At 43.4% G+C, this 12,633-nt stretch overlaps 1 protein-coding gene across 4 annotated transcripts in view; it reads right to left on the reverse strand.

Annotated features, from left to right (window-relative positions):
- The window catches only part of ubr3 (ubiquitin protein ligase E3 component n-recognin 3), a 33,349-nt gene that overhangs the window by 8,726 nt on the left and 11,990 nt on the right, over window positions 1-12,633 (reverse strand). For 2 of the 4 annotated variants that reach the window (XR_013453078.1, XM_040201357.2), the window contains exons 23-31: window positions 10,363-10,395; window positions 9,093-9,538; window positions 8,163-8,251; window positions 6,476-6,625; window positions 5,796-5,929; window positions 5,080-5,190; window positions 4,605-4,805; window positions 3,996-4,132; window positions 2,390-2,475 (exon numbers count right to left, since the gene is read on the reverse strand). Coding sequence is in view for 2 of the 4 variants with exons in the window: in XM_040201357.2 (XP_040057291.2) it covers window positions 2,390-2,475; window positions 3,996-4,132; window positions 4,605-4,805; window positions 5,080-5,190; window positions 5,796-5,929; window positions 6,476-6,625; window positions 8,163-8,251; window positions 9,093-9,538; window positions 10,363-10,395 (1,387 nt within the window). In the remaining 2 variants the exon portion in view is untranslated. The remainder of the gene's footprint in view (window positions 1-2,389; window positions 2,476-3,995; window positions 4,133-4,604; window positions 4,806-5,079; window positions 5,191-5,795; window positions 5,930-6,475; window positions 6,626-8,162; window positions 8,252-9,092; window positions 9,539-10,362; window positions 10,396-12,633) is intronic. The other 2 variants (XR_013453079.1, XM_040201358.2) reach the window with 1 other exon arrangement.

Raw genomic sequence — 12,633 nt, forward strand, 5'->3', positions numbered from 1 at the left:
GGACAAAACCAGCGACCGGGGGTGATGGAATGATGAAAACGGTTGACTGGAACTGACTGCGGGCTAATGGCTCGGCTCAGATGAAACCAGGTCAGGCCAGATGGATACATGGGTAGTGCTCGATAGCCTCGAGCGCCTCTTTGGTCGGGTCACACCTGTTCATTGTGAAACTAATTGAACATGAGGAGAGACACCCTTCACACACAGTCTCTTGTGTAAACACCAGCTTTTAATAGCACATTTCACCGCTTTGATTGTTTTGTGGTTTTACATTTCAGCAAAGCTCAACATGGGATAAATGCAGAAAGTCATATGATGTAATTGATTCAATCCAAAGTGAAGACCTGGCCTGGTCTCTTCAAACAAATGACCAATGTATTCTCATTATGAACTCAATCTAAAGCCTTTTAAAAGCCAGAAACTAAAAGAGCATACAAGCTTTAGACATAAATCACATATGAACCATGATCCACACCAGCTGAACTAACTTATCAACCTTCTGTATAACCAAACTCCTTTACAATATGCAACACTAATCCCAATTAATTCTGTTTTACAGGGAATTGTGAGGCTGTCATGCAGCAAAGTGCTTCCAATTATCAGCTCTGCATTTTGACTTTTGTGAAGGGTCCATACATGGAGCAACACTGCCCTCCACAGGTAAACAAAGACAGGACGTAAAGAAAGAAAAGCGTCCGTCCTTTGTGGCACCCTAAGTGTCCTCACTATGGCTTGTTTCCCCTCTTCCTTTCCTACCACTCACCAAGAACTAACCTGGAGGAGGGAGGAAAGATGCAGGAAACCAGCAATGTAGGCGTAGTGAATAACACGGTAATTCCCAGGAAAGAAAGCAGACTCAAACCTTTCCCACTGAATATAAAACGCCAGTGTTAGTTGGTGTTTTTGTAGGAAGAAGGGGGGGGGGGGTTAAAAAAAGCTTTCAGAGATGTGAACCCATTTTAGAAAAAGGTTAAAATAAGTCTGGTTTGACAAAAGTACTACGCAGCAAACAACAAAGACTTATTCTGTTTCCTCAGCAGGTGAGACAACTGAAGACGCTGGGGGAAAAGGGGAAGATAAAATAGGACAAAAGAGGCATTTGTAGATTAATCAGACCTCTTTGTCAACTGTCCTTAACAGTCTTTCATTTATTCACACTTGTGCTTTCTAACTGATGAACCCAACGGCCTTCCCAGAGAAAGGCCTACCCCTCTGGATACATTTTAAGAACTTTACCACCAGGTGAATCTGCAGTGGAGTGTAAAAACAGGTGGGTTCAATAATACGATTACTGCTATGAACACTCACAAGTGTGCAAGTCTGCACAATGAAGATCAACATGTTCAGCGTGCCCTTTAACTCCCCACAACACTAAGAGTACTCCAAGATTAATTCAAATTTAGGTAAACCAAGCACAAGCTATTTGGAGGCTGGCGCTCCAGAGCGGATTTAGCCCATTTCAGGGGAATTGCAGGCAGCGTGTCCCGTGGTCCATTGTATCCTCATCAGTTGAAATGAAGCGGTGCCTGCTGGGAAACCGGCTTACGAGCTCTCAGCTAGCACACGTCTGCCGCTTTCCTTCGAATCCATTTCCCCAAGAAGAACGAACACTAATGTACTGCAACTGAGTAAATTTGGCCGTCAGCATGGCTAAGTGGTTAATGTAGCTAAAAAAAATGGCAACCGTCCAATATGAAATCTCTCTTTGGCTCCTCAAGGATGACAGGCCATTGCACTGCAGAATCCCACACTTTAGCAGAATAATTAAAAGAAACAGAACATGAGTAGTTTGTGTGCAACAAACTTATTTCTGACCGTTCCTATTGCAATATACCAGCCTGCATTCACACATTTTGAATATGTCGTTGATCAATCATCGATCAACAATCGTCGGTAGTGTTTGATGTATTGCTTTGTCATTCAGGAAATGAGATCAAAGTCTTCATCGTCCCCTAGACACATGCCCTTGTCACGTAAAACAGCCCTAAACCCATTTGTCTCCTTAATTTACACAGACTGCTCCCAACAGCTCACCTAGGACAGCATCTGTACACACCTGCCGTTGCTAGGCAACCATTTCTTTTCTTTTTTTATTTGTCCTCTAATGGTTCAGCTCTAACACAGTGTAGTGGTTTTGATTGCCAGTCAGACACGTTATTACAAAGAGGCTCATGGGAATTAATGCAGCCACCTGTAATAACACGTCAGTGTAACTGCATGCCTTCATATCTGAGACAGCGCAGCATTAAACCGCAGCAAAACACTGACAAACATGCAAACATACCCCACATCAGACTCAACACACTGCTTATTAGCAAACTCATAAAACCTATTGGAATATCACGTTATGGAATATCAAAAATGAAGTGGTCCTTGAGGACCTACTCACTGAGACAGGACCGTTTGGCGGAGGCACTGGCACCTCCGGAACACAGATTTCCTCCACGGTGCACAAGTTCCAACTCCAGGTTGGTCCTGAGGAGAGAGAGAGAGAGAGACAGACACAGGACTTTTTGTCATCAAGTACACACATGACAAGTGCATGTATGTAAAACACGCATGGACAAACCATCCCTAGCACAAGTGTCAAGCATAACTGTAAACGGTACACTATAGCTTAGGGCGATCATTTGTCAAAAAGACGTTCACATGTTTGCCAGAAAATTCTGTTTCCGTCGTACATTGTATCATGTGAGCCCACGTTCATACCAGGGAGCCAATAAAGCAGAGCGCAAGAGAATGAATGGAGGCCGTGGTTTAAATGGCTCAGTGGCATCATATTAGCTTCAGGTTACGAAGCATGCCCTTTTTTACGTGTTTGATTAGGAAAATGAAAGATGCTGCCTAGTCAAGCCATTTGCTGCGCCTGTTTACAAGCGGCAATTCCGTATCAAGTAACTGACAGCTTTCCAAGACGGATTTTACACAAGCTGAACCATTAGCATTGAAGCGGTTCCAACCACAGTTTGTGCATAATCCCCAATGTGCATTTCCCATGCATATCCAAACACATTTCACTCCTGGACCCTAATTCCCCAATACCAAAACGGTGAAAAAATAAACTAAAGGCTCTACAAAGTACATAGATGGTGGAAACCGATACGGTATTATTAAAATAAGACTGATCTAGGCCTGTTTTCATCTCGCCACTGGCCATTTCATTCTATGGGCCAGGGAGGTGGGGGCAAATCCTTGGGTTTTCTGGGAGAAAAAAAAAAAAGCAATTTCACATAGATAATGCAGCTACGGTGAGGCTCCATCTGGCTTCTGCTGATAAGAGTGCCCCTGTGACAAAGGAATTTTCCACTCCTCAGGCAATTTGCGCTGTTCATTGAACTTCAGAGCGCCAACAGGCAGCCAGCCGCACTTAGGGGATCTTTTTGTTCAGGGTGGAGGGCTGAGGGAACCAAACCTTTGGGTGGGCCAAAAGGTCTGGATGTGGGAAGGGCAGAGGGGCAGAGAGAGTATTTGGTATGGGAGTGGTGAGAAGCAAGAGACCCCAAGGTGAACCTGTGGCTAGCTTATTTACACCAGCGTGAAGAGACGACCGCAGCTTCACACACCACTGAACGAGATGGAACCGCAAAGCTATCGATACGTTTGGAGCAAGTGCTACATGACAACTGCCGCATTGAATTTCAGCTCAGTCTTGAGGCACCTTTCTTCATCGAAATGCTAATAGAGTGAGAGCGAAACTCAAGAGAGGACAATGCTGCCTTTTCGCTTAAACAAATTCTGGTTATTCAAGCTGAGCAACGGACATTAAAAGAGGCGAAAGAGCGGGTTGAGAGTGCGCGCACGCACGCACGCACGCACGCACACACAGGTGTGAGGATGTTCATTGTAGAAGTGACATAATGCTTGTTAAAAGGGGCTCTGATATATTTAGTTTTTATCGTGTTAGATACCAAACAGCAAAGACAAATTCTGTGTATCTCCAAACCTACTAGGCAAAAAACCTTCTTCATCTAAACTCGGTGAAGCGCCGCTCTCACCTTGCCACAGAGTACATGAAGAGGAAATCATTGTCGGGGGAGCCAGGGTTCTTGCCATAGTCCATGTATTTCTTCTGGGTGGTATTCTTCACGTCCTTAATAACCAGCTCCATCTCTTTACTCAAATTGGATTCTGTCTAAAAAGTTTAAAAAAAACAAAAAAAACAGGATAATCCAAATTAAGTAAAAAAATATTTGTTGAATAAATTTAAAAACATTTGTATGTAGTGGCACAAGACAATTTGTTATGTTGGAAATATAGACTGAATTACAGCGAAGTACTTCTTGTCCTGTAAAACATTGTTCAAACATGTTAAATAGCAGAGGACTAGTCACAATTAAGCTTGTCTTTTCTCCGTCCATATAGATTATGGGTTTTGTTACAGGATTATTTCGCTGGTAGTTATTGACAAGTCTGTGATGTCACATCATGAAGGAATTCTCTAAAGAATAGGTCTCCCTAGAATAAAATAGCCCCGTTTCCATCTAGATCAAAAGTTCAACACACCCGACAATTTGGATCACTTCTAGTAATCACAGTCTATGTGGACACCGATTAGTGAGATGCGGACAGTCCAGTTAAAATACAGTTTTTAGTAAAACTCTTACTGGAAAAGGGCCAAGTTTCTCCTGAAGATCTTCCACCTCCTTGACGAGCACAAAGGTCTTCTTGCTGGTGGGCGTGTGCCAGGCGCCGGCCTCTGAGCCCCGCCCCGGGCGACAGGGAAGAACACTATTGGCAAACTGTCGGCACAGTGGGCACGTGAACTCACCCTTGTCAACAGAGAAGCCCTGGAGGACCTGGTCATTCTGGAAAGACATGTGAAAGTTAAACGCAACCACCGCTATCTAATCTTTAAACTTTTAACAGGCTGGACGATGATTTTACGCATTCATCATTTGTAGTTTTAATCCTTTAACATAATAAACGGATGAGGAAGAAGCATCACATATTTAAGTAGCTTCCATCAGTTGAGTATATTCACTTGAATCATGAATTAAACGATGAGTCAAAACTGCCATTGATGAATTAATTACAGTCATCAGATGACTAATCATTCCATAAGGTCGGCTTCTCTCTTACCCTCAGAGACTCCATGTATGACTTGTGGCAATCTATATGCAAAGTGTGTCCACAGGTCTGAACGTAGACGCCCCCGTCCCAACCTATTGACACGGACTGCAGGCAGGAGCTCTGCAGGATTCACGACATAAAGCAATTATTAAATTCAATCTCATGGACCTTTTGTGCATTTGGTGGTACTGATGAATACGTTCTTTAAAAAGTCTGAATTAACCGACTACAGCAAACAACCTATTGATAAAGTATTTCCTATCACACATCTTTTTACAGCCAATTAATATCCAATTTAACTTGTGTAATCATTTTTGCTTTGCACTTGTTTTGAAAGGTAATCAATGCAAAACCCATGAGAAACAAATGAAAGCAGCTGGTCGAAGCAGTTTTTACTGAAACTTTTTAGTGATGACTTTTGAACGTGCTCTGGAAATGTTGCCTACTGGTGTATGCACACAAATTCACACAATAACGTCTTTTAAAATGATTCCAAGAGTTAGCTGCTAATGTAACTCACCCAAGCATTTAAGAAATGTGTTCTAGTCTCTTTGCTCACATTGCTGACTTGCAGTTCAAACGTAATGTCAAGAAATTCAAACAGAGAGGATAAAAGTTATTTCACACACTGACGCCTCTAAATCTATACCTCCAATAGTGCTCCCGTACTTATAGCCCATTCTTCTCCTGTATAACGCTGCCAGTATATTCCCTGAGACACTTACATCTTTGAAGAACCGTTGCATGAGAGTCAGCCGGACGTCATGCGCCACTCCACACGTGTCCGCAGCGTAGATGTGCTCTTCATCACTAGTTGGTAGCTTCTTAGCCTCTTTGCTTTGGCAGCGGTGCCCGAGCACTGGAAGACAATCACAGATGTGAGTTATGATGTGATGGGAATAAAGCTATCAAACTTCAGTTCATTTTATTTTTAAAAGGTTGTTAAAAAAAAGACATGTCATCAGTAGCAATGAAACCAAAAGAAGTGATGATGGCATCTGGTCAACATGAGAGCAATCTAGACGTAGGATACGATGGACCCACGGTCGGTCGCTGATGGTATTTATTATTAAGTTGTTTGACATTCAGGTCTTCTGAAACATTTTACAATGGGACTAATTAGATATAGAAATTATTTGGATGACAGTAATTCTCCTCGTTCCACATAAATGGAAAAGAGACCATTGTTTCTTTGTATAAAGACGGGCTGTGTGTACAACTGAGCAGGAATCAACGTGAATTTAATTTTGATCAATGGTGAGGTCTATAGATTTTGATGTGAAAGGAAAGATCGCAAAAAGAGATTAAAAATGGCCACGTTTACCTATTTAGTCACAAAATGCATCCTGTGTTAAGAATTCCCCCATCAGAGAATGAAAGTGGAGGATGCTTTGACACGCCGTACCTGAGGATGCTTGGAGGAGAACCACGAGACCAGTGGGTCTATCCTCAGTGGACGGCCCGCTTTGCCCACAGATCACGCAGTCATAAAGAACCTCAGACTCCATCACTTCGGATGCTCCCAGGTCCATGGCTGCCTCGGTGTCAGGGGATTCTAGCAGAAGAAACAAGTAAGTGCAAAGTTCATAAAAGCGTCACCTCAAAACTAATACACTGCACCTGCAGAAGTAAAAAGTTATGAAAATCATGGGAACGTATTCAATGATCTTTAAGCATTGAGGCATCCAACTGGCCAATAGCGCATTCCGTTACACAACCTAGACTGAAAATAACCAATTCTGAGTCAACACAATTCTGCATTAAATACGTGACTATGTGCGTAATTGTTCTTCCCAAGACTGCCTGTAGTAAGGAAACTACAGGCAGTCTTGGGAAGAACAATTACGCATGTCACATCCATCAAAACTGGGAACACACGTACATTTACTCCTGGCCACCCTCATCTGCATGATTGGCACAGCACTAGCAACAAATCGCTCCTGTGAAATTACTTTTAAATGTTAAGAACCGTGTTCAATTTGAGGAGTAAATATCGGGTACAAATGTCAGGCCGTGTCGGGAAATTGATTTATTGCTTTTTGGAAGAATATGTTCTCAAGAGAGGTCACTGTGGTCCTGGGGAAATGAAAGATGCATTAGATGTCAACAACACCACAGCTTTAGCCCCGGGCCATCACACACACACACACACACACACATGGTAAGGCAACAAGGACACACTTCATGCTTTCTGCAGTTTACATTGTGAGCTCTTTATGTATTGTACAGTTGTAATTTGACCGAGGTCAGCGTGTCCTTGAAGAACACTTCTTAAGTTGAGGATGACGTGGAACGGAGTTTACGGCACCGGCACAAAGAAATATGACATTAAAAATTTGAACTACAACATCTTTCTAGTTGGGAGCATGCAGTTACAGTTAAAACTGAGAAGTGACTCATTGTCCCGGAATTGCATCTTGCAATCTTGGTACATGAAGCAATGCCGGCGTTTGAAGTAAATCAAGGAAAGTTACTGCTCTGCCGGAAGTATGCAGAGGAGGTCATAGCAGAGTCCTGCTGGAATGGTCCGTCTGATCACAGCGGCTATTACTCATTCACTAACCATGATGTGTCATGGTGGGCCCTTAGAGTCCAGCCCGCTATTACAGCTTTGATCCCATGTCCCACCCACGCTCCCCCAGGAGGACTCTGCTTTAGATTTCTCCTAACAGGCCTGCAGAGACTACGAGCAGGGACTCGGCCCACTGTCACCTTGCCCTAGTGAAAACGCAGAGCAATGAAAGGTTTATTTCAGCCAGCGGCACTTTTCTTCATGAGATGTCCTCCGAACAAAACAGTCGCAGTGAGTGTTTTATGGGTTACGAGGTCTTGCACACTTATGTCAGAAGTAACCCATTTGAAGGCACGTTGAAGGTATCTAGAACAGTGCTCTCACATTCTGTTTAAGTTAGTTTCTGTAGTCATATAAAAGGGGGAGGCCTGTAGAAAATTATTAATTTTGCTAGAAAACTAATTCATTAACAATAGCTGAACATTAGGACTCAACAACACAATGATAAAATGAGTGCATTTGAACACAATCCAGTTCTGCAGTGCATCCTGCCATGATTTTCAGTGAAGGAATTTCTTACCAACATCCATGGCTGTTTCCATGAAACTCTTCTGTCTAGAGGCAAATTCGGCGAGCAGCTTCTGTTGTCGCTCTCTTGCTCTCTGACGTCTGAAAGAAGAACAGCAGTGCTTTAACTTTTTTTTCCCATCAAACCAACTGAATACAAATTGACATACATACACAGAGCAGAATGCCATGTGGAGTCATACATAAGTCAAACAACAATCTGGGCCACAGCCTGCGATTTTGTCCCGTTTTGGTTTTACCGTGTCTTTTCTGCAACTTGCTTTGCCTCAGTCAGTCCCACAGATGTACTACAGTGACAGGGGAGTAAGCGTGTCTGCTGAGAGCATTCCACCCACAGCACGTGGAGGGGATACCGTTGTACACACAGCGGGTGTCCCATTTTAGGTTGACTGTGTTGTAAACATTGGGACGGTTGATTATCCCGCCCCCACTGTGCAGACTTCCCGGCAGAGAGAGACGACTGTAAATTAAGTCCCTAATAAGAGGACATAAACAAATGCTGACAGGAACGTCGCGGCTCAATAGTTTTCACTGATGGCTTCAGGGGCGCCAACAACCCGCAGGAGGAATGCGCTTCTCACTGACACTGACCGCACGGCCTCACGGTTGCCTTGGAAACAGCACTTCACCGTGCTGCTTTTGGGGCTGCTTCACCCCACGGACAGTGATTAAAATGGTTAGAGACCAGTCCATCGTCATTGCGGGAGGTGAATGGGAGACACAGACTCTTGGGGCAATGTGAGGAGGAAACCCCCGTGGCGAGTTGGACTTGATATATATATTTTTTTAAACAACAAATAGACCCACTTTTTTTGCGGCAGTGTTGTGTGCGCACAGTTCAAAAGTTTTAATATCTAAATACTTACTTACTAAACATCTGGCTTAAAAAGAAGCAGAATAGAGAGAATATTTGTTTTGTCACCTCTCTTCCTTATCCATGGTTTTCTTGTCGGCCGGACTGTTCTTCTTCGGCGGCACAGGAGGACACACCTTGCCACAAATGTCCTGGATGCTGCGCTTGATCTGGCAGCTGCGCGTGGCTGCCTTGGTGAGGATGCGCTCAATGGCGGTGATGCCGTCTCCGTGAGCGTGGCGGCTCGTGTCCGTATCCTCCAGCCACGATGCAGACAGGGAGTTCTGCTTGGACGACAGCTTCTGGTGGAGTTTGATGAGGAGGGACAGCATGCTCTCCCGGATCTCCAGGATCTCCGTAACCAGCTGCGGGGGCGTCCCCGGCGGGACCCAGCGCGTCGAGGTGCTCTTTGGCCGGACAACCTGGGCGGCTTCGGTGTTGCTGCGGTTGATTATCTCCTGGAACTTCCTCCTCCGTTCCGCCACAAGGCTGAACACCTGAGCCTCCCGCAAGTTCTAGGAAAGCATGGAGCAGCATAGATGTTTTAGTGTGAAACCACCTAACACCACGGGCGAACATTCGGTTTCAAAACAGGAGAGTCTGGTCAGTGTTAATGCAATGCCCTGTGGTTGATGCTATATGGACACACTGTCAACTCGTGCACTACGTTAATGAACCAGGACACAGCAGATAACACTTCAGGTATCAAGCAGACGTCATATCAGCAAACCATATGAGAAGATCAACAAGAGAACACTCGTCTAGAATCACTTTATTCCACCCGCATCAGAATATTAAAATGACATCACTAGTCGTCTGATGGACTTTGATGGATTGGAGGAAGGATTTATTACCATAGTCGGACAAGCACAATACACATACAATGAATTGCCCGTTGTAGAATTTCAGCTGACGTTTACAAATAACTTTGCTGATATCAACCAGGACAAGCATATTCCTGCAGAGAATTCCAACCACCCCAATGCGTACAAAAGCCTTCTGAAGGACAGCCGTGACCCGACCTAACAGAAAAGGACCCGAGTTGCACCGTTAAATAAAAATATATAATACAGCCCACTCAAGGAAGCATCAATCATGCTGCCATGCGGTTAAAAAGCATTTACCCAAACCTGCTTCTCACATGTAATTAGTTTCAGCGGTCAGGAGTGAGGTAAACTGCTGAAGCGCGCCTTTTCACACATATCACGGCACTTGCTTTTGCTTTTGAAAAGCACTAAAACGAAAGTGTGAAATCCTTTAATCCTGATTAAAGATGCAGACAAACACAGTTGCAGGTGGCCTTAAAGCCATCAGCCCGTTTACAGACATGGATAGCTACCTCTCTCCAATTCCCTGTAAGACGCCTGGAGTTCTGTAGAGCAAGTACAGCGAACCCAACAACAACAACAATAGTAATGATATGAAAGAGAAATATGAAGTTATCAAACAACGAGAGATGATGCACAAATATACATGCCAGAGGGAGATAAAAGAAAATGTGATGAGACAAGTTTTTGTTGATGTAGTGTGCAAACATATTATCGTCATAGAATGCTGAGTGCTACATTGAGCATGGGCAAGTAAATGCTATTTACCAAAGTAAATAGCATGGTTTGTTGCAAAATATCATGGCTATCCATCATAAAAAAGACAACCTTCTGATCAGAAATGAGTCCTTAAGGGAAATGACCCCAAACTTCCATGTGAAGACTTATAATTAAAACTCTACAAAAACTAAAAGGAGGGAAAAGAAATGAGCCAACCCTTTCCAATACTTTCTGTACTCTCCACTCTGATGGTCGCATCATGCTTGTGAAAAGAGAAAAGAGTCTTTAGCTACGACCCCTTTGGCATTTTTCTTGTGAAGGAGTAGCGAGGGGGAGAGGCGAGGTGAAACTCCTAAATGTAATGAAAGGGCAAGAGGCAGATGATGCAGTAGGTGTGATGGAAAGCTGATAATCAAATAGCAACAGGTGGAGCAAATTATACATTTCTACAGCCTCTTACAGCTGTGAGACACATAACAGCACATTTTCCATTCAGATTCAGGAGACACATGCTACAGCAAGAAGTGTTTATGAATATATGGTATTTTTGTACCTGCAGCACACAGCCATAAATTCAACTAGAAAATGCATTTCCTGCTGAAAATGCGTTGGAATGCAAAAAGCTGAACGCTGAAATGAACTTTTTAAAATAGCTGAAAATACAGAAAGTTGAAGGGAATTTGAATACATTTGCTGAAATTATAGATATTAGAAAAGCTGAAATGAATTTGAAATTGCTGAAAATACAGAAATGGGAGAAGCTGAAAGGAATTTCAATAGATTTGCTGAAAAAGCAGAAATGAAAACAGCTGAAATAAATTTGAAATATTGCAAAAAAATACAGAAATGAATATTGAAAAATTGCTGTTGATAGAGGCATAAGAATAGCTGAAATTATTTTAAAGAACTGCTGAAAATACAGGAAGTGGGGAAGCTGAATTTCAATAGATTTTCTAAAAACAGAAGTTGCAGGAGCTTAAATTTGTTTAAAATTGTTTGTAGTAATATTAGTAGTAGTATTAGTTATAATTGTGGTATTAGTAGTACTAGCAGTAATAGTAGGTTTAGTATCAATAGCAGTAGAAACAGCTGTAATACTATTAGCCATAGTCGTATTTGTAATAACATTAGTAGTAGTTGTAGTATTAATAGCAGTAGAAATACTAGTAGTATGGTAGTAGAAGTATCAGTTGTAGTACTAGAAGTACGAGTAATATTCGTAGTGGGAGACAGAATGTTTGTTATTCAAACTAAGAAGTTTTTAATTAATAGGCCTCATCACAAACATTACAGTAAAAATTCCCTCCATGTGGCTTTTATTTTGAAATTATTGGATTGGGTGGGTTGGGGGGGTGTAGATAGAGGGAGGGAGGGTGAGAGGGTGAGGAAGGGAGGGGTGGTGAGGAAGAGATAGAGGGAGAGAGAGAGGAGGAGAAATAGACAGACATACTGACTGACTGAGTGATTAACAGTTAGAAGAGGTCAGGGTGGAGGGGGGAGGGGGGGCGAGTGTCTTTATCATATTGGTCTGTTGACAGAAAGCATAGCTGCGTCATGTGACTCCACTAATCACGTCATTGGAGCAGCTGTGAGTCACACACAGAGATACTGCAGCGTGTTTACGAGTAACCACGGCAACGGCGCACCTATTGCATTGGGTGGGGTGGGGGGGTGTAGATAGAGGGAGGGAGGGTGAGAGGGTGAGGAAGGGAATGGTGGTGAGGAAGAGAGGGAGAGGGGAGGAGAATTAGACTGACTGACTGACTGAGAGTGATTAACAGTAAGTAGAGGTCAGGGGGGAGGGGGGAGGGGGGGCTAGTGTCTTTATCATATTGGTCTGTTGACAGAAAGCATAGCTGCGTCATGTGACTCCACTAATCACGTCATTGGAGCAGCTGTGAGTCACACACAGAGATACTGCAGCGTGTTTACGAGTAACCACGGCAACGGCGCACCTATTGGATTGGGTGGGGTGGGGGGGTGTAGATAGAGGGAGGGAGGGTGAGAGGGTGAGGAAGGGAATGGTGGTGAGGAAGAGAGGGAGAGGGGAGGAGAATTAGACT

This window comes from Gasterosteus aculeatus, chromosome 16 (assembly GCF_964276395.1).
Source record: "Gasterosteus aculeatus chromosome 16, fGasAcu3.hap1.1, whole genome shotgun sequence".
Taxonomy (NCBI): Eukaryota; Metazoa; Chordata; class Actinopteri; order Perciformes; family Gasterosteidae; genus Gasterosteus; species Gasterosteus aculeatus.